Here is a 22,108-nt window from a genome sequence, read left to right on the forward strand (position 1 = left end):
CTTGTTTGTGGGCTTCCTAGAGGCCCCTGGTTGGCCACTATGTGAACAGACTGCTGGACTTGATGGGCCTTCGTCAGATCCAGCATGGCCTTTCTTATGTTCTTATGTAATCTCAAATTCAAATTTTACATCTTTCACAAACTAACTAGGTGGCATTAAGCAAGCTGTTTTTTTATACCCCCCCACGGCACTATGAGGAACATAATCGTCTTCCTCACAGTGTGCTTGTAAATATTACTGTGATAATGGGTGGGAAGTCCTTTGCACTGTCACATGCAAAGTACTAGGTGTGATTACTATGAAAACTGAACAACAGAACTTCCATGATCAGAGATTGTCTACCTACAATTAACTAAATGCTGGGTGGGAGCAAAAAAGCAACAACCACCCACCCCTACCAGCAGATGGCGCTCTTTATCACACCTTGCTGGTCAGTTTCTCAGGTGGAGACAGAGGGGCAGACCAAGAGGCTTTGGCCATTTATTCATGGAAGGTTTTGCATTGGATTTGTCTCTCTATAGATGCACATTTTCCCCATCTGAATTCTCAAAACTGCATGGCAACTTATTGTTGAGTTTTGAGAATATGAATGGGGAAAAAGCGCATCTAAAGAGTGGCAAATCCAATGCAAAACCTTCCATGAATAAATGGCCTTTGTGTCTGAGACAGCAAAGCCGCTCCCAGGTTCTTCTGCTTTAGCATCACAGGAGGCACGGGCCAGCCGAGGAGTGAAGGAATCAGAGCACAGCAGGCGACTGATTTCCTCATGACCCAGCCGGTGGTACTGGTTGCCACTAGCTTTGTTGACTCAGGCGGCCGCTGAGTCGGACCCAGAGCATTCGACAGAGATTACGGAAGCTTCATAATTAACCAGAAGTGTACACAAGCCTCGCAGCAGGCAGAAGGAATGCCGGGGATGGACTGAGTTGAACAGGTGCAAGGGGGAAGGGCGGGCAACAACCTAATCACAATCCCCCCCATCCCTCCCCCCCAGTGTCCAAACTCACGGGAAGCTGCCTTAAGCCGACACAGACCACTGGGCCCTGTAGCTCAGCACTGCCTTCTCAGAACGACAGCATCTCCCCAAGACCTCAAGCAAAAGGAGGTTTTGTTTTTGCAAAAGGAGGTTTTGATATTGGGAGGGAAGTGGCTAGGGGACAGAGGGTCTGTTTGGCATGCAGAAGGTCCCAGGTTCAATCCCCGGCATCTCCAGTAAGGACCAGGCAGGAGGTGCTGTGGAACACAGGCAAGATAATGCTGCTGCATTTGTGGACTTCCTAGAGGCCCCTGGTTGGCCACTGTGTGAACGGACTCCTGGACATGATGGGCCTTGGTCTGATCCACAGGGCTTTCCTTATGTCCTTATCTCAATGTCATGCACAGTTTTATGCAGGCATTTCTTTGCTGTTCGGCTTCCTGAGAAACTCAGTTCTCTCTTACAAAATCCCAAATTTCTAACCTTTGTGTCTTGGAAGGTTGGCCTCTGTGTTTGGGGGGTTGTCTCGTGAAATCTCAGAAACACCCAGCATACCTCCTTAACACTCTCCACAAGCAGAAATGATTAGTCATCGCTTGCATACATCAATACAGGCTGCTGAATCCACATCATAATGAGGGCAGCTTTATACACACAATATGATTTGGGGACAGAATGCAAGATTACCAGAAAAAAGAACCAGACCAGCCTTCCCCTGTGCTTTTAACAGAGTTGCCTACTGATTTCTGCAGATCAAATTGCTGTTAAAAGCACCAGAGCAGACCATGGTGGTTTTTTTCACTGATCAGTTGGCAACCTTAGAGAACATTCAGCACTCACACACAAAAATAATTGGAGAGAACATTAATGGGATGTTAGGCATTGGAAGGACATTAAGGGAGTCAGTGTTGACAGATGGCCACTCACCCGACTCTGCCAGTTTGAGCTCACAATCCATGTAATCAAACATCTCCACCGTCAGCTGAAAACTGTGGGGGGGGGGGGAAGAGGACAAAGCAAAAGAGGATAAAGCAAGATTAGACAGTCTAGTGCAAACATGCCGCCATTAACTTCCATTTCCAGACCGAGTATACGCCTCTGACTTTATTTCATTATTTTAAAAAGATATTTATCTCTCAAAACTCTCTGTGGAATGACTCTCAAGATGGCTCCCAGCAATAAAAGAACAAAAGCGCATCAATACTCAAAACGTTTTAAGAAACCATGAACACGTGAGCATGAACACATGAAGCTGCCTTATACTGAATCAGACCCTTGGTCCATTAGAGTCACTATTGTCTACTCAGACCGGCAGCGGCTCTCCAGGGTCTCAGGCAGGGGTCTTTCACATCACCTACTTGCCTGGTCCCTTTATCTGGAGATGCCGGGGATTGAACCTGGGACCTTATGCATGCCAAGCAGATGCTCTACCACTGAGTCACAGCTGATTGATAAAGCAGTCTGAGGGGAGGGAGAGGAAAATGCCCCCAGACCAGCTTGATCAGTCAAAGTCTGGGCTAAAAGTTTTAACCTGGTGCCTCAAACTGGGCAGACCAGGGGAGCAGCTGTAGGGACGGAGTTGGACAGAGGAGGAGCCACCAAAGAAAAGGACCTGCATCTCAGGACCACCCATTCAATTTTTGAAGAAGTGAAAGGGGACATCTCTTTTTGTTTCCAGGCTACGGTTTCCAGGTGAGACTTCTGCCTCAGAAAATGGGGGTTCCATTTAGCTGCCTAAGTTGGGGGACAGGCATAGCTCAGTGGTACAAGGAAAAGGACTCCACTTCAGTTCCCAACATCTCCCTTTCAAAGGTCTGGGAAAGAATCTTTCTTGACCAGAGACACTGGAATGCTGCTGCCCATCACAGACAACAGTACGTAACTCAACTGTCCAGCTTGGAACAACGCAGCTTCATGCGTCTAAAAAGTGAAAGCCCCTTTGGCTTTTATCTGTGATGTTTTCCAACGAAACCTTCCTAGATAAACTCACACATTCTTCTCCCTGTGTAAATGCTATTAGGATAATAAAATGTTTGAAATTGATTAAAGAAAATGACACATCTCCAGTTTTAATACGGAAAAACGTGCTCCGGGTTTCAAAGGTTTGAGGAACATTAACCTGGTAGGATCGGTTAATTTCAGAGCTCGCTGGTCAAGGATCTTGGGCTCCTGCCCAAAGCCTGCTTAATGAGGTGCGTTTAGCTTTCGGGACACTCCGTTGACACCCAGGGAACAAAGAGGTCTATTATGCATTGTCAAAGATTTCAAGTGACCAGGAAAGGGGCCGGGGGAAACTTACATGTTATTCACATCTGTCCCAGCGGCTTTTTCTAGCACCTCATCTGTCACTTCAAGGCCTGGGGGAAATTCATGATGCTTTGGGGAGAAATTCAACATGAAGACATCATCATAACATATTTTATCATGTAATGGCCGAAAGGCAGGATATAAATTGTGTAAAATTAAAAAAAAAAAAACATTTCAGGGTTTTTGTTTAGCAGATTCCAGCCCAGCCCTAAGGAAAACCCAGGGACAGATCCATAATGAGTGGCTGTCTAAATCCACTTTTCTTTGCCAACAGGTCTGGCACATTCACACATTGGATTAATACACACGCCAGCAACATATTTTTACGGGGCACCCTAGTTGTGATGCACCCTTTGGAGTGGGCAGTTTGGGGGAGGTCACATGGCCAGGTTGGGAGGATTCAGTTGAAGGCTGGAGTTGACCACTGTCGTTCACACTGTCCCCAGGAGAAAGGTGCGAGTGGAGGAAGTCAAGCTAAGCCAGATTCCAGTAGGGTACTGGCAGAGGCAAAGTTACAGGGAGAATACTTAATAGTCTTTCTTATATGGTCAAGCGACATCTTTTAGCAAATACAACATAGTAAGCCAGTTAACCAAGCACAAATACTACAAATTATTAAACTCAAATGGAACATCCTTACTGACCCACCTAACAGGGTTGTTGTAAAGATTATAAAAAGTTAACTGCGAAGTCCTTTAAACACTTGAACATGCCAATTATTATCTCCCCCACCTAATAAACCAGATCAACTCCCTTACAGATCTCCACTGTAGCTGGCTACAAGAACAGTCTCCAATTGGGGGGGGGGGATGGGGTGTGGAGCAAACAGTTGTGAGAATTTTTTGTCCTATGAATGCTTTAGTACAGCTCAGTCTGGCACTCACACACCAAAGCCCAGGTATCCCCCTCATCTCCCTCCCCCCAAAGGCGGGAAAATAACAAATCTTGACAGAAACTGTTGTATGAGAAAGAGTTGTATGAACAAAGTTACCTTGACGTGGAAGGAGATTTTCGTGAGCAAAAGTTTGGTATAAATGTTCACGAGCTGGCCGTAACGGTCATGCAGGTGGCCCTGACAAGGAAAAACAACATACGCTGGGTTTCAAAAGAAGTTTGGATCAACCACCTGCAGCCCCGGGCCAAAGCAGTCCCTTCCATGCATGCAATCTGGCCCCGTCATTCCCAATTCTAGAGGAAAAAGACAGGTGTGGGGATTTCTGGGCATAGTGGCAAGCCTTTTGGGAAATTCGAATGAAGGCCCCTCGCCTATCACATCCCACATTCCTTGCTCAAAGTGGCCAGACCAGGGCTGCTGCCGACTGGACACACACAGCACTCATGTTGCAGCCACGATAGGGTTGCCAGCTCTGGGTAGGGAAATACCTGGAGATTTTGGGGGCGGGGCCTGAGGAAGGTGGGGTTTGGGGAGGGGAGGGACTTCAATGCCATAGAGCCCAGTGGCCCAAGCAGCCATTTTCTCCAGGCGAACTGATCTCTGTCGGCTGGAGATCAGTTGTAATAGCGGGAGATCTCCAGCTACTACCTGGAGGTTGGCAACCTTAATCCAGGACAATTAACATTATTATTTTAAACTGTTCTAAATCCATTTCAAACGTAGAGGGCCCTGAAAAAGATGGTGTGGTATATTCTGGAACTTACCCAAAGGTCTCCGGTTTCTCGAATGTTACTTCGATACCTCTGGCAATCTTGAAGAACCTGAGAAGTCAGCAAGTGAGGAAGCTTCAGAAATACGGCATATTCTGGACCGTCACGTCCCAAACACAAATTAAGCCCAGTTGTAATTTCTTCCCTCCCCCCTCCACAGGGTTTCCCAAGTCTAACTAGGCAGACAGCCCCACCCCTCATCACATGAACACACATGAAGCTGCCTTATACTGAACCAGACCCTCGGTCCATCAAAGTCAGTATTCTCCCCTCAGACCGGCAGCAGCTCTCCAGGGTCTCAAGGCAGAGGCCTTTCACATCACCTACCTGCCTAGTCCCTTTAACTGGAGATGCCGGGGATTGAACCTGGAACCTTCTGCATGCCAAGCAGATGCTTTACCACTGAGCCACGGCCCCTCTCCATGGCTCTCCAGGGTCAGGTCTTTCACATCACCTGCTCGCCTAGTCCCTTTAACTGGAGGTGCCAGGGATTGGACCTGGGACCTTCTGCATGCCAAGCATATGCTCTACCACTGACCCATAGGATCTCCAGGGTCTCAGGCAGAGGTTTTTCACATCACCTACCTGCCTAGTCCCTTTAACTGGAGATGCTGGGGTTTGAACCTGGGACCTTCTGCATGCCAAGCAGAGGCTCTACCACTGAGCCACGGCCCCTCTTCATGGCTCTCCAGGGTCTCAGGCAGAGGTCTTTCACATCACCTACTTGCCTAGTCCCTTTAACTGGGACACACAATCCCTTTCATCAAAAGCTTGCATCCATCGGCTAAACGACTTACGTTTGGGTGCCCATCCCGGAGGACTTTGTGGAGAACGTGGCAGAACTTCCAGCTGAGAATGGCACTACTGGGCAAGGGGAGACCAATTGCGTAGGACCAAAAAGTGAACGCTCCTTTCTCATGGTGGGTGCCCAGGATAATTCCTTCACAGAAGTCAAGGAAAAACACATCTATCGATGTAACGCATATATGTTTACCTTAGTCGGTTTTAATCCCAGGGTACAACATCATAAACTCAGGGCTGCTGCCCAAAATGGCAGCACTTTGTCGAATTCTTCTATTCCTATTTGTAATACGCAAGTCCAATTACCTCAGTTTTGAGTTTCTAATCTAAATAATCTAAATAACTAGAATTATGCTGAATTTTTCTCTGCCAGTGATGGGAAGTTGGGAAGTGAGGGGGAAACGTACATTATAATGATGCTAGGGAAGCTGGACTATGCATAATGGGAAAACAAGACACAGGTCTGTCATTTTGAGGCAGGCCTGTGCTAGCCGCTCTGAGTCTGGTCTTGGCCGGGGAGAGTTGGGTATTAAATTGAAACAATAATAATAATAATTGATAACATGTACTTTTTATAGGGTTGCCAGGCCCCTCTTTGCCACTGGCAGGGTTTTTTGGGAGCGGAGCCTAAGGAGGGCAGGGTTTGGGGAGGGGAGGGACTTCAATGTCATAGAGTCCAATTGCCAAAGCAGCCATTTTCTCTAGGAGAAGTTATCTCTATCGGCTGGAGATCAGCTGTAATAGCAGGAGATCTCTAGCTAGTACCTGGAGGTTGGCAACCCTAACTTTTTACCTGAGACAGTTTACTTGCTACAATAGGAAAATGAGGCTTTAGGGCCTAACCTCAATTAAGAATAGTGTGGCAATGAAAAGGAAGGCCTAGCAGCATGACCTTATGTTTGTCCAGTGAGCAATAAATGAATGCACAGACATAGAAATGTTATCACAAAACTGATGGTCTGAAGAATATTTTCCAGAGGGGAGCCCATGATCCCATATTAATGCCAGGATGTGGTCATGAATTCATTTCTACAAAATGAATGATTTTAATGTATTTTCCAGCGTTCCTGGGTGTAGCAAAAGAGCACGCAATTCTGTCCACAGTATGACGAGTTTTTTCCCCTCTCACCCAAAACACTTACAGGATGCCAGTTTTCTCCCCTTTCCAATCCCTCTTCGAACCCCACCTTCTGGCTTAATCTCTCAGCCTCACATCTTCCCAGCTGAAACACATTTGCGTTTGCAGGCCTTTGTCAATCACTCCCCAATCCCTAAGGTTGCCAGCTCCAGGTTGGGAAATACCTGGAGATTTTGGGGGTGGAGCCTAGGGAGGGTGGGGTTTGGGGAGAGACATCAATGGGGTACAAGGCCATAGAGTCTACCTTCCAAAGTGGCCATTTTCTTCAAACAAACTGATCTTTGTCGCTCGGAGATCCGTTGTAATAGCGGGAGATCTCCAGCCTCCACCTGGAGGCTGGCAATCCTACAAATCCCCTTTTATTCTCACAATAACCTTGGAAGGCAGGTGACTGCCTTAAGGTCACCTATTCATAGGGCTGCCAACCTCCAGGGAGTAGCTGGAGATCGCCTGCTATTACAACTGATCTCCAGCCAATAGAGATCAGCTCCCCTGGAGAAAATGGCCACTTTGGCAAATGGACTCTATGGCATTGAAGTCCCTCCCCTCCCCAGGCTCCGCCCCAAAAATCTCCAGGTATTTCCCAACCCAGAGCTGGCAACCCCACCTGTTCAGCTTCGTGCCAGCATGCACCAACGTGGTTTCCCACAAACTACAGCAGAGCAGGGATTTAGACTCAGGTCTTCTGAGTGCTAACCTAGCCCTAAGCACAGCATCACCCGTGCCCATGAAGAAGAAGGAAAAAAAGAGTTGGTTTTTATATGCCGACTTTCTCTACCACATAAGGGAGATTCAAACCGCCTTACAATCGCCTTCCCCTCCCCACAACAGACACCCTGTGAGGTAGGTGGAGCTGAGAGAGCTCTAACAGAGCTGTGACTAGCCCAAGGTCACCCAGCTGGCTTCATGTGGAGGGGAGGGGAAACAAACCCGGTTCTCCAGATCAGAGTCCACTGCTCCAAACCACAGCTCTTAACCACTACACCACACCGGCTCTCACTTAACGTTGGATATGGTAGTATTGTGATGCTCTAGAGCTCCTCTGCAACAGGATCTTTCTGCATTGACAAGACAATCCAGGAGGTGAATGCTCAATATAGTACAACGACAGCACAAAATTCAGTGATGCGCAGACCCTGCCTACACAAGCAAAGGCCGCCGGGAAAAGGATACTGCGGGCGTGTTTCTCTTTCACTGGTGCTTCTTGTGTGTTGATGGCTTTGCTGATGCTCATTGCCTGGGAGGGGAAAAAGAAAAGATAGATATGAAAAACAGTGTTGACACAGACTTCGTTATGTCCAGCTATACCCTACAGTCACCTGCATGTGAAAAGCCACGGCCCAAACATACAAAACCGTTTACATTTAACAGGGTTTCCTACATTCAACAACGAAAGTTGCATTTGAACACTGAATAAACTTCCAGAGGTTCTGTCAATACATCCCTGTAACGTCTACGGCAAAAGTATCAGCAACATACAAACATGCAAACTGCCAGGCTTAGCGGTCATCAAGTTTCCTACCTTCAGGGAAGTCAGAATTTGTCTGTCAGAACTCCCTGAATGTCTTACAAATGGCAACATTTCAAACCCCAGGCATCAATTGTAAAATTCAAATAGTTATGCTGGCTCAGCTGAAAGGCAGGAGGTACCGTTCTGGACTTCACAATGAGAACTCCCTGGACAGAAAGCACTTTTCGGTAATACTCTAAAAGGACATCCTGTTCAAAATGGTTTAACAAAAAAACAATAATGTCTTAGCTCAATGCCTGGAAGGAAGAGAACAATTGATCATTTGTCCACCCTGCTGTGCCACCTCACCTCTGAGAACCACCTGGAGAGCAACCAGCAAAATTTGGAACAGCTTTCTAAAAGTATGGCATAATTCAGAATGTTGTTTGTTGTTTACAAACTTCTAAGCACAATCCCGTTATTATTTGTAAGTCCCTAATGGCTTGGCTCCAGGGTGCTTGAAGGGCCATTCCTGCTCCTACAAACCTTGCCCACCAATCAATATTTTGAAGCCCTGATATGTGAAGCTAGGTGGGTGGTCGCTAGGAGCAGGGCCTTTCTGTCGTGGCACCTTATTTTTGGCCTCCAGAATAACAATTTGCCATGTATCAAGCAAGACTTTAAAAAAATGCCCAGGGATTTTAGATAAGGTATCTTCACAACTCAAAGCAATAAATAACTTATCTTACTCTACAAACTTTTTTAATAGATGGCTGCCTTTTCTAGAATATGTGGAAAAGGGGGCATCACGAAGTAACCGATGCCCACAAAACTATCATATGATTTGCATTTATTAAGTTCTGCTAAGTGATTACCACAAATGGTACGATTTCTGTAAAAAGTTCTGATGGATAATATTGGAACATGTATTGGAACCGAATATTGAAACATATATCAACTGTACAGTGTTTAACCTACTATTGTATTTTTATTTTGTTGTTGTTGTTATAAAATAAACTTAAAATAAAGAGTTTTTAAAAATGCCCAGGTCTTTGGCCTTCTGTTGTTGTTCTGCTCCTATTGCGGCAGACATCGAATGTTAGTGGATTGAATAATCATTCCAGAATTATTGGCTTTGCTGTCCTTCTGACATTACTGGTTTGTTGGGTTGTAGACTCACACAATAAAGCGCACTTTCTCACCCCAACCACGGAGGTTCGATCAGAGGAGAAAGTCAATGTGGCCACTACTTTGGAAACTCTTCTACAAGTCTCTGTGTGAAAGCATTATTCAACCCTATCTTCTCAAGTTTATCTCGTGATTCCTACAGTGAGACAGAATTAATTACCACCTAAGCTGTCCTGAGATGAGCAGGCATTTGCCTAACCTGTCATTAGAAAGATAAAAAGTTTCTTCCAGCCAGAAACTGGACTTGGCAACATCCCCAGATTTTCCACCAAAAAGTCCTACGAAAAGACATGCCACTTACCAGGGGGGAGAGATTTCTTCCCCTCCCTTTTCAGACTATCGCATATTAAGAGGTAAAAACATTCCTAAGCACCCATATTTCTGACCCCTCAGGGCCGTAGCTCAGTGGTACAGCATCTGCCTGGCATGCAGAAGGTCCCAGGTTCAATCCCCAGCATCTCCAGTTAAAAGGGACTAGGCAAGTAGGTGATGTGAAAGACCTCTGCCTGAGACCCTGGAGAGCTGCTGCCGGTCTGAGTAGTCAATACTGACTTTGATGGACCGAGGGTCCGATTCAGTATAAAGCAGATTCATGTGTTCATGTGTACACTGAAAGCCAATTATTTTATTTATTTTTATTTATGTTATTTATAGTCAGGGGAGATCCTATGGGTCAGTGGTAGAGCATCTGCTTGGCATGCAGAAGGTCCCAGGTCCAATCCCTGGCGCCTCCAGTTAAAGGGACCAGGCAAGCAGGTGATGTGAAAGACCTCTGCCTGAGACCCTGGAGAGCCGCTGCCGGTCTGAGTAGATAATGCTGACTTTGATGGACCGAGGGTCTGATTCAGTAGAAGGCAGCTTCATGTGGGTTCATCCCACTGGGTCCTGAGCTGCAGTCTGACGGAATAATGAGCCAAACAAATTGTTAACTGCCTCGAGGCGTAGGTAGTTGGCTCCCCCAGAGCCGGATGTAGCACCCAGGCCTCGACCATCTCTGCCCCACATATTTCAGCCACTTCTCCTGTTATCTTTGATTCCCACCCAAAAGCCCCAGCCTGCTGATCATTTCAACAAAGCCAAAGAGGAGAGTGAAAGCATCACGGCTGCCTAGCAACAAGAATATCCTCTTCCCAGAACTTGGCAAAAGAAAAATCAAACTTCCAGAATTGAAAGTGACGCAGGTTTTATTTATTTTCTCTACTGCGCAAGACATCACTCTGTGGCTGCTGGACGTTTTTACTAACAATCTCTCTGGCATCTGTTACGCCAGCAACTGAACTGGTGGAGTTCAAGTGTCCCATTTCACCTGCAAGATCCAATGCTGCAATTCGAATGGAGACAGGGGAAGTAACGATTGAAGCAAGGATATGGATTGTCTCGATCTCCTATTGGCTCAAAATAGCTTCACGTCCCAAAGGACTTGTTAACTTAATTTTCCCTGGTTGAGAAATCTGATGAATAAACTAGGCTACTATGGTCTCTCACAACATCTGCTCCTATCAATGGACTATCCACAGGCCAGAGCCCTAATCAGGCAAAGAGTTCTGGGCGTGGAAAGGCAGCACTCTTACCAACGTGGTCCCGATGTCTTACCTTTCCCACTTAGATAGTCCAGACTACAGGAGGGCCTTCACCCTGATGCGTTGTAACGCACTCCCTTCAGCCGTCTTGGAAGGGAGATACAAAAAGATACCATATGCAGGACGATTATGCCCCTGCTCTGATGGGAGCACTGAGACCCTTGAGCACGTTGTGTTTGAATGCAAAATCTACAAGATACGAGAAGCCATTCTTTCTGTATTATCGGACCTCCCAGGGCGATCCACAGCGTTTAGTCTTTCTAACATGCTCTCAGACAAGGATATGGAGATAACTTTTAAAGTGGCCAAATTTGGGTGGCAAGCAATGAGGATCAGGCGTGCATGGGTCGAACTTAATGGTTGAGCGATTTTATATTTATGTTTATACTAATTCCAAACATGTAATATTTTTTAATTAAGCGCTTAACGGCTTCTATGAGTGAGAGATTGTAAGATGTTATAGGGGCTCACACCTGATGCACTTTTATGTGTGTTATGTATGTATATCTGGTATGTTTTTATGCTGGTCTTGGACCATACTAAACTCTCTTTGTACTTTGCAAGATTGAGAAGCCTGCTTTCAAAAGACTTCTTTCCCTCCCTCCTATCCCAGTAGATCCTTAGCACAGCAATATAAAAATTACAACCTAACAAAAGCATAAGAATATAGTTACAACACCAGTAAAAAAAGGCACAGCTAAAGGTCACAAAAGGAATGCACCAGCTAGTTAGCCCAATGTTCTTCAGAAACAGGAGGGAGGGCAGGAAGGGTTGCGTCAGCGTTTGGCTCTCATGGCCCTTTCTTACACACCCAGGGTAATGCTGATCGCCACTTTGGAGTCAGGAAGCAATATTCCTCCAGGCCAGATTGGCCAGGGATTTGGAGGGTTTTCCCCTTCACGTTAGGGTTGCCAGCCTCCAGGTACTAGCTGGAGATCTCCTGCTATTACAACTGATCTCCAGCCGACAGAGATCAGTTCACCTGGAGAAAATGGCCGCTTTGGCAATTGGACTCTATGGTATTGAAGTCCCTCCCCAAGCCCCGCCCTCCTCAGGCTCCACCCCAAAAATCTCCAGGTATTTCCTAATCCAGAGCTGGCAACCCTATCCCATCTTCTGGGCTTGGAATAGGGGTCACTGGAGGTGTGTGGGGGGGGAGGTAGTTGTGAATGTCCTGCATTGTGCAGGGGGTTGGACTAGATGACCCTAGTGGTCTCTTCCAACTCTATGATTCTATGAATGTCTGAATAGCATTAAGGCCGATGCAAGTTCCAAAATCTAGGCACCACCACTGAGGAGGCCCTGGCTCACACAACAGCCAGCCACTGACATAGAAAATACAGAGCAAGGGGGAAGTGTTCTCTAAGAGAGGTTCTTGGATTCTGTGCCAGATATAAGATCCCGCTTTGGGATCATGGCACTACTGAACAGACACAGGCTTGTTGTCTCCTGAACCAGCTATGACCACGTTCCACGTGCAATCAGCTGGAAACCAGACCTTTCTCAATTTCACTTCACAACCACCCTTCTTCTTTCAGCCTAACATTACCCACCGCTGGAGGGGGATTTGAATCCAGGACTCCCTCATCCTACTCTCCCACACCACTGTCTTCAAGATGCCGGATCCTGTTTTCAGCCAACTACAGTGCTTTTCACACTATGCTGAATGGGGGGAAAGAAACAATTGCGGTGGTCTTAAAAGATTAATGAATTAAGGACACGCCAGGAGTAATAGATACGGCACGATCGTCTCCAAGACCGGCTTAACCTCAAAAGCCAGGGTCAGTGTTATGGCTAGCTAGACAAGGTGCTTAAAAATGAAAACTGGACACCCATGTAATCCTGATACTATGACCCATATAAATTATTTTGGTCTGGCCAGAGTGGCTGATTTGCTTTGCTTTGCTTGGGCTTCAATCGCTCCCATTTTAGTTCCCCGCTCATTTTTTTTGTTAATTTTAAGGAAAGCGCAATTCAAGCCTCCGACAAGTTATTGCCTCTACAGACACCCCATCGGGGACAGGACCAGCCAAAAGGAGCTCTCATTCATCCCCTCCGTGCCTGACCTCATTTCATACAGAAGTCCTTTGTGGTGTCAATTCATTTAGATTCCGAGAGCCAGCCCTGCAGCTGAACTCCATCAATGAACGAAGACGTCTCTTTTCAGAGTGATATACGACTAATTGTCCCGTCGCCTTCATCTGCAAGATAGCCACATGCAAAACGAATATATATACAGTGAGGGGGGAAAGTATTTGATCCCCTGCTAAATTTGCCCATTTGCCCTCTGACGAAGAAATGACCAGACCATAATTTTAATGGTAGGTCTATTGTAGCTGTGAGAGACAGAATAACAACAGGAAAAACCCCAGAAACCCAGAAGACAAAAATCAGAGATTTATGTGCATTATAATGAGTGAAATAAGTATTTGATCCCCTATCAACCAGCCAGATTAGGGTTAGGGTTCTGCTGTCGACAGAAGCAATCAATCCATCAGATTCCAAACTAGCTACCATGACCAAGACCAAAGAGCTGTCCAAGAATGTCAGGGACAAGATTGTAGACCTGCACAAGGCTGGACTGGGCTACAAGACTATTGCCAAGCAGCTTGGTGAGAAGGTGACAACCCTAACCCTAACTGTCAACCTCCCTCGGTCTGGGGCTCCACACAAGATCTCATCTCGTGGAGTTGCAATGATCATGAGAACGGGGATGAAGCAGCCCAGAACTACACGGGGGGAACTTGTCAATGATCTCAGGGCAGCTGGGATCATAGTCACCATGAAAACCGTTGGTAACACACTACGCCGTGAAGGACTGAGATCTTGCAGAGCCTGCAAGGACCTCTTGCTCAAGACAGCACATGTACAGGCACGTCTGCAGTTTGCCAATGCACATCTGAATGACCCAGAGGAGAACTGGGTGAAAGTGTTGTGGTCAGATGAGACCAAAATCGAGTTCTTTGGCATCAACTCCACTCGCAGTGTTTGGAGGAGGAGTAATGCTGCCTATGACCCCAAGAACACCATCCCCACCGTCAAACATGGAGGGAGACATATTATGCTTTGGGGTGTTTTTCTGCTAAGGGGACAGGACACCTTCACCGCATCGAAGGGACGATGGACGGGACCATGTATCGTCAAATCTTGAGTGAGCACCTCCTTCCCCCAGCCAGGGCATTGAAAATGGGTCGAGGATGGGTATTCCAGCATGACAATGACCCAAAATCCACGGCCAAGGCAACAAAGGAGTGGCTCAAGAAGAAGCACATTAAGGTCCTGGAGTGGGAGACCTTAATCCCATCGAAAATCTGTGGAGGGAGCTGAAGGTTCGAGTAGCTACACATCAGCCTCGAAATCTTACTGACTTGGAGAGGATCTGCAAAGAGGAGTGCAAAGAGGATCTGCAAAATACCTCCTGAGATGTGTGCAAACCTGGTGGCCACCTACAAGAAACGTCTGACCTCTGTAATTGCCAACAAGGGTTTTGCCACCAAGTACTAAGTCATCTTTTGCAAAGGGATCAAATACTTATTTCACTCATTATAATGCACATCAATCTCTGACTTTTGTCTTCTGGGTTTCTGGGGGTTTTCCTGATGTTATTCTGTCTCTCACAGCTACAATAGACCTACCATTAAAATTATGGACTGGTCATTTCTTCGTCAGAGTGCAAACGGGCAAGTTCAGCAGGGGATCAAATACTTTATTCCCTCACTGTATATATACAATTGCTCGACTCCAAGGCATTCCATCCTCCTGGATTTGCTGTTGCATGCTGCTTGGGGAAACTGCCGTTTCCTTCTCTATCTGTTCCTACAGGGACAGATAGAAACGCTTTTCCTTCCGGCATCATCTTAGGTAGAGTTAGAGCAAAGTTTACAGAAACACTTCATGTCAATTCTGAACTTCAGATTAATTTAACACCAGACTGCAAAATTGCAAATTAGCTACGTGTTTTCCTGTCACAAGGGATATTGGGAGCTAGCGGTTTCAGGAAGAGGGAAGAAATATTTCATTTGCCAGTGTGAGACTTGATATGTTTGCCTTACAATTCAAAGAACCGCCGGACATGAAACAGAGAACCCATGGCCATGGTTAGTCTATGCCTGAGATATTGGGTTGCCAACCTCCAGGTGGTGGCTGGAGATCTCCCGCTAGTATAACTGATCTCCAGCCGATAGAGATCAGTTCCCCTGGAGAAAATAGCCGCTTTGGCAATTGGACTCTACGGCATTGAAGTCACTCCCCTCTCCAAACTCCGCCCTCCTCAGGCTCCGTCCCCAAAATCTCCAGGTATTTCCCAACCTAGCAACCCTACTGAGGTAGGCCAGGATCCTCCACCTGCCATTTGGGACCTGGAACAGATTAGCTGTGGCCTTGCTGAAGGAATTTTACATGTATACATAACGGCCGGCAAATCACAGCTAACTTATGGCAACCCCAGCAAGGGGCTTTCAAGGCAAGTGAGAAGCAGAGGTGGTCTGCCATTGCCTTCCTCTGCAGAGTCTTCCTTGGTGGTCTCCCATCCAGATACTGACCCTGCTTAGCTTCTAAGATCTGATGAGACCGGCCTATACCATGCCATGTTCCCAAAAGGAATTTTCGTTGTTGCTTATTGGTTTGATAAGGTACCCCGTTGTACGTAAATGTTTGATATCTTATTGTTTTCATACCTCATTATTGGCCACTTTGAAGCATAACTGGAAGACAGAAGGTGAGGATAAAAGTGTGACAACATACCAAGTATGAAGTCAATAAGCTGTAACATCCTTAAGGATTTGGGACTGGGGAAGTTGGCTCGGGTCACTGTGTGAAAATACTCAACTGTGGAAACTTTTTCTGTTGTATAATTCAAACCCTCTTGGGTTGCCATACTTCACATAACGCATAGTTAAATTGTGGAACTCCCTGCCCCAGGATGTGGTAATGACTGCCAACTTGGAAGGCTTTAAGAGGGGAGTGGACATGTTCATGGAGGAGAGGGGTAGTCATGGCTACTAGTAAAAATGGATGCTAGTCATGATGCATATCTATTCTCTCCAGGACCAGAGGAGCATGCCTATTATATTAGGTGCTGTGTAACACAGGCAGGATGGTGCTGCTGCAGTCGTCTTGTTTGTGGGCTTCCTAGAGGCACCTGGTTGGCCACTGTGTGAACAGACTGCTGGACTTGATGGGCCTGGATCCGATCCAGCATAGCCTTTCCTATGTTCTTATGCCATAAGTCGGCTGCGACTTGACGGCACTTTACACACCCAATGAAAATTTAAAAGGCTGAAAAAAGCCCTGCTGGTTAATCAACACAATGGAGAGAACAAAATGGGATTTAAGCAGTTGCTGATCAAGATCCGAGGGCACTCCCTGCCTGGGGCGGTAGGGCAAAGTGTACAGGTCAGTCCAAACCAGCTCAGTGTGACTTTGATCTCTCATACTGTATCATTAGGGTGTCTTATTAATATAAATACCCTTTAGGTATTTTCACAGCTCACATTGACAACCACTCATTTCTAAAGGCCAGAAGAACAGACTCAAGGAGAGGCTTCAGAGACTTCATGTGTTGAGCCAGCGTGGTGTAGTGGTTAAGAGCGGTGGTTTGGAGCAGTGGATTCTGATCTGGAGAACCGGGTTCGATTCCCCACTCTTCCACATGAGCGGCGGACTAATCTGGTGAACTGGGTTGGTTTCCCCACTCTTACACGTGATGCCAGCTGGGTGACCTTGGGCTACTCTCAGCTCTCTCCACCCCACCGACCTCACAGGGTGTCTGTAGTGGGGAGGGGAAGGAAAGGCGATTGTAAATCGGTTTGATCCTTCCTAAAGTGGTAAAGTCAGCATATAAAAACCAACTCTTCTTCTTCCAAATAAAAAACGGTGTAAATTGTTTGGTTGAACTGTTAAACTGCTGAATTGTTAAATTGCTGAAGTTATTTGTTATTTAAGAGAAATGTATAGTTAGTGAGAAAGTTTTTGTATTTATCATTAGTATGTTTATTGTAATTTGTAGGATGCAGTTTTAAACCAAATAAACAAAATTTATTATTCCCCCACCCCAAAAAAATTATTATCCCAGACAGCCCTTATGGATTCATAGAGTACAAATGTTTCGAACCACTCATCTCTGTGGCTGAATAGAAATGAATAAAAATGCAACTGCCAACTAGACTAGGTATCAGACTACAGGCATCCTGGGAAATGTAGTTATTTCTAAATATTGTCAAAGGCTTTCACGGTCAGAGTTCATTGGTTCTTGTGGGTTATCCGGGCTGTGTAACCGTGGTCTTGGTATTTTCTTTCCTGACGTTTCGCCAGCAGCTGTGGCAGGCATCTTCAGAGGAGTGGCAGGCATCTTCAGTCCTTCAGTGTTACTCCTCTGAAGATGCCGGCCACAGCTGCTGGCGAAACATCAGGAAAGAAAATACCAAGACCACGGTTACACAGCCCGGATAACCTACGTAGTTATTTCTGTTAGAAATCCACTGCATTTTCTCAGGCTCCCAGATGTCAAGAAGGTTGGTTATGGGGCACAGTAACGAAACTGGGAAAGGCCTTGGAAGGCAAGCATTATCCACACCTGTGATTCCTCCTCCCCATTATACAGGCAAAAATGGCCCTGATTTGCTTGTTGTGAGTTGCACCGCCTACCTACATGGAAGTGGCTTAGTCAGACCACAGGTGATTTAATGCGCAACACAGGGCGCGTCTGATGGACACTCCCTCTTAATTGGTCCAGCAGCATACCTGGCATTCCATCACTTGCAAACCTTGCTTTGCAATAAGAAAAAGCACGTTTTCGTACAGCAGCAACTGGTCAAAATGAATACGTCAAAATGAATACTAGTCATGATTAGGATTGCCAGGTTCCTCTTTGCCACCTTTGGGAGATTTTTGGGGCAGAGCCTGAGGAGGGCTGGGTTTGGGGAGGGACCTCAATACCATAGAGTCCAATTGCCAAAGTGGCAATTTTCACCAGGTGAACTGATCTCTATCGGCTGGAGAGCAGTTGTAATAGCTGGAGATCTCCAGCTAGTACCTAGCGGTAGGCAACCCTAGTCATGATGCATACCTATTCCCTCCAGTATCAGAGGAGCATCCCTATTGTATCAGGTGCTGTGGAACACAGGCAGGACAATGCTGCTGCAGCCGTCTTGTTTGTGGACTTCCTAGAGGCACCTGGTTGGCCACTGTGTGAACAGACTGCTGGACTTCATGGGCCTGGGTCTGATCCAGTATGGCTTTTCTTATGTTCTTGTGTTCCTAAAGGCAGGCCTGGCTCTATAATAAGGCAAAGTGTGGCAGCAGCCTCAAGTAGGGTTGCCAGGTCCGCCACCGGCGGGAGATTTTTAGGGCAGAGCCTGAGGGTGGGGTTTGGGGAGGGGAGGGACATCAATGCCATAGAGTCCAATTGCCACAACAGCCATTTTCTCCTGGTGAACTGATCTCTATCGGCTGAAGATCAGTTGTAATAACAGGAGATCTCCAGCTAGTACCTGGAGGTTGGCAACCCTAGCCTCAAGCAACAAATCTATGGGAACATCTGCTATCACTATTTTCCCCCGTACTTTCCCCACATTGGTCTCCCCCCTGCCCTTGGCCTCACCTTTGTGCAGATAATTCTCCTTGGACCCTCGCTCTCCCCGATGTACCCATTTATCCACCCTCAAACAAACTCTTTCCCACTCAGTGTGAGTTACTGATCTAGGTCTGTCTGTTGATTGGAAGAGTATGCCCCAAGCAACAATACATGCAGAGACACACTGGGCAGATTCCTCCTGGTGCAGAAACACAATAGAATTACCGGCCCTCAGAGAAAGATGACAGAGGCACACCCAGAGCCTCTTGGAGGCCTTTCATTAATCAATTTATTTCTCGCCGCACACTCATGCACTCTGCCTCATAGCTTAGCACATCCGCCCCGCCAGTCATTGCCATGTATTATTGGTTGCTTGGGCAGGCATTCTGTTGTTTCCTAAACTTCTGAAAGCGGGGAGGCTCATAAACTTGAAAAAGAGATCAGATATTTATCCCAGCGAAGAATAGAGAGGCGGCCAATTGGATATGGAAGAGGAAAGTTGCATGCCACAAGATGTACCCATCTGAGTCAGAAGGCAGAAACCAGTGCCCTCATAGCAACTTCCTCTGTCTGCAGATGTGGGTGGAAGATTAAGGAGGGGAAAGGAGGAAGACATCCAGCGGTCTGGCATCCTGGGGAAGGATTACGTAGTTCTGCTTTCAACACGGTACAAACCCCAAGGAGGTCCTGTCATTGCATTACAACACATTCCACACCTCTGTATTGACGCAACAGGTAGCATCAGTGGTGCAGGGTGAGCGAAGTCCTGGGTACAACGCAGAAAAGGCACACAGTGGACAAAGACTTGTGAGTTTGCAAGACACAATTCAGGTTCACCCCGAGGCTTAGTGAGGGCAGTTGGCCGGGCTGAGTAGAACCTATGGTGCTTCTCATTCTGCTGGTAGACTAACAATATTCCGTGATTGCAGAATACCCATGAAGGGCTGAGGAAAAAAAGAATGTAATATAATGCAGTTTTTTTTTAAGTTTAGAGATTCTGCTGCAGGAGCACCATACACCATAGTGAGACAGTGTGGCGTAGTGGTTAAAGTGTTGGCCTAGCATCAGGGAAACCCAGATTCAAATCCCCACTCTACCATGGAATACTGTTGAGTGACCGTGGACTATTGTTGAGTGAGGTAGTTGTGAATTTCCTGCATTGTGCAGGGGGGGGTGGACTAGATGACCCTGGAGGTCCCTTCCAACTCTATGATTCTATGACCGTAGGCCAGTCACATTCTCACCCTAACCTACCCCACAGGGTTGTTGTGATGATAAAGTGGAGGAGAGAGCTACTTTGGGCCCCCATTGGGGAGAAAGGCGGAGTGTAAATAAAGTAAATAAAAGTGCCTGTTGTGGGGAGAGAAGGGGAAGGCAATTGTAAGCCGGTTAGAGAAAATCAGGGTATAAAAACCAACTCCTCCTCTTCTTCTACTAAATAAATAAATAAATAAAAATTAAAAGCAACAACAGTACGCCTCACACCCTTCCCCACACCCCAGCACACCCCAAAGAGCCACACCCTGAAAAGCCACAGGGCAGCAACACTCAAGTGAACTCAGCCCTTTCGCCTCCTCATTTTAAAACTAATGTACCCCTCAATAACACCACCCTGGTCAACAAAGGGACCGGACCCCAATCCTCCTTCGAACGCCAGCCCATGTCTTGGCCAAAAGGGTTCTGAGTAACCTCTTCCAACTAGAGCATCGCCCGCCAGCCGTGGTTCTCCCACCAAGCGAGGACCACTTCCGAGACATCCATTTAGCTTTCCTCGTTCTCCCGAGCCAAGTGGGGGGAAAAGGAAGTGAGTCAGAAGAAACTGCTCAGAGCCACTGAGACGTAATCGCAAACCCAAGCCAGTAATTGCTCTGTTTTGAAGCCAGCCGGTGTTTCTAGTTCAGCGACAGAACTAGTTGCAAAGTTCCTGTTGCAAAGGTCACTTCCTCTGACATGTACTCATTTCCCCTTTAACACCTGTTCTCTTTCGGACTGAAACGGAAAGAGCAAACCCTCTGAGAATTAGGAGGCTTTGGGGTGGGGTTTGTCTGAAAGAGTCCCCCCCCCCCCGATCTCATTACCACTCAGGTTTTTCAAGAGCACTGGAAAGCTGCAGAGAAATAAGCACCTGCAGAAGAACGAAACTGCCCATTTTGTCCGGATCATATAGACTCCCTAGCCCACATTGTTTCAGCATGTCCACAAAATAATATTGCACGAAATAAATAGATCGCTCCCTGGATAAAGCAGCTAAAGGCGCTTTCTGAGAAGCGAATACTGCATTATCTGCTGTCAAACAGACCAGTCAATTGCATGAGAGATGTGGCAACTTTTCTCTTTATAGTGTCAAGGAAAAATTAAATTTCATTTCCCCTTTTTGAAGTGTGAAGGGGTGGATGGATAGCCAGTGGCTGTTAAAATCTAGGGGAAAGGAAATAAGCACCAGAGAACAACCCCTCAAGGAAGACCCCGTCCAAGTTCTTGATCTGCCTGAAACAGCTCTGTATTTCAGTCAACCAGCAGAAATGCCCACCTCCCAGTTCAAAGCCCCAGGAATCCGTGTGTGATACACAGGCTAAGGAAAGAAGGTGCAAAAGAAAGTTTGGCCTGCTCCCATTGACAGTTGGCCTGCTCCCATTGACAGTTGCGCGGCCATTTGTGACATGCACAAAACTCCGCTCTAAGATGGGTGAGGCTTGGAATGAAGGAAGGCCAGCAGCAGCACAACGCCAGGGTGCGCTTCCCCACTACAATATGCCCCTCCCCGTGCTGATCTTCAGAGTCGATCTGCTTCCAACCACCAACCCACCTTCCTGCCTATACACCAGAAACAATTACCCTTCAGTAGACCTGTGATTAGAGAGAATCACATTGGGTGTGTTAGCCAAGCCGCAGGACAGCGAGAAACCTCCCAGTGAGCAAAGCTTACATCAGCATTTCCATTTCCAAGTAATACTACTACATGGAAGGCCGCATCAGGCGTGCATGCAAGTGTGGAAGGTGAAATGCTCTGAACAAGGCTCTTCATCAAACGGAATCAGTCATGAAGACATAAAGCTGCCTGACACTGAATCAAAGGCCTGATTCATTTCGCCCAGTGTGCTTCACTTGGGCTGGGAGCAGCTTGCAGAGGGTGCCAGGATGTCACCTGTACCCAGAATCCTTCCAGCTGAGACACACATGAACACATGAAGCTGCCTTATACTGAATCAGACCCTTAGTCCATCAAAGTCAGTATTGTCTAATCAGACAGGCAGCGGCTCTCCAAAGTCTCAGGCAGAGGACTTTCACATCCCCTACTTGCCTAGCCCCTTTTAACTGGAGATGCCCGGGATTGAACCTAGGACCTAGCCACAGCCTCTCCCCTTGGATTCCTGGAGACATCAGGGATAATTTTCTTTCTTTTAAAAAATTGCAAATATAGCAAAAAAGT

The 22,108-nt window shown here is 46.7% G+C and overlaps 1 protein-coding gene across 1 annotated transcript in view; it reads right to left on the minus strand.

Annotated features, from left to right (window-relative positions):
- HIP1R (huntingtin interacting protein 1 related) overlaps nt 1–22,108 on the minus strand; it is a 68,690-nt gene that overhangs the window by 32,217 nt on the left and 14,365 nt on the right. The window contains exons 2-7 of the mRNA XM_056859091.1: nt 8,061–8,124; nt 5,746–5,888; nt 4,943–4,999; nt 4,275–4,355; nt 3,276–3,352; nt 1,904–1,965 (exon numbers count right to left, since the gene is read on the minus strand). Coding sequence (XP_056715069.1) covers nt 1,904–1,965; nt 3,276–3,352; nt 4,275–4,355; nt 4,943–4,999; nt 5,746–5,888; nt 8,061–8,124 — 484 coding nt within the window. The remainder of the gene's footprint in view (nt 1–1,903; nt 1,966–3,275; nt 3,353–4,274; nt 4,356–4,942; nt 5,000–5,745; nt 5,889–8,060; nt 8,125–22,108) is intronic.

This window comes from Euleptes europaea, chromosome 13 (genome assembly GCF_029931775.1).
Source record: "Euleptes europaea isolate rEulEur1 chromosome 13, rEulEur1.hap1, whole genome shotgun sequence".
In the NCBI taxonomy this organism is placed as follows: Eukaryota; Metazoa; Chordata; class Lepidosauria; order Squamata; family Sphaerodactylidae; genus Euleptes; species Euleptes europaea.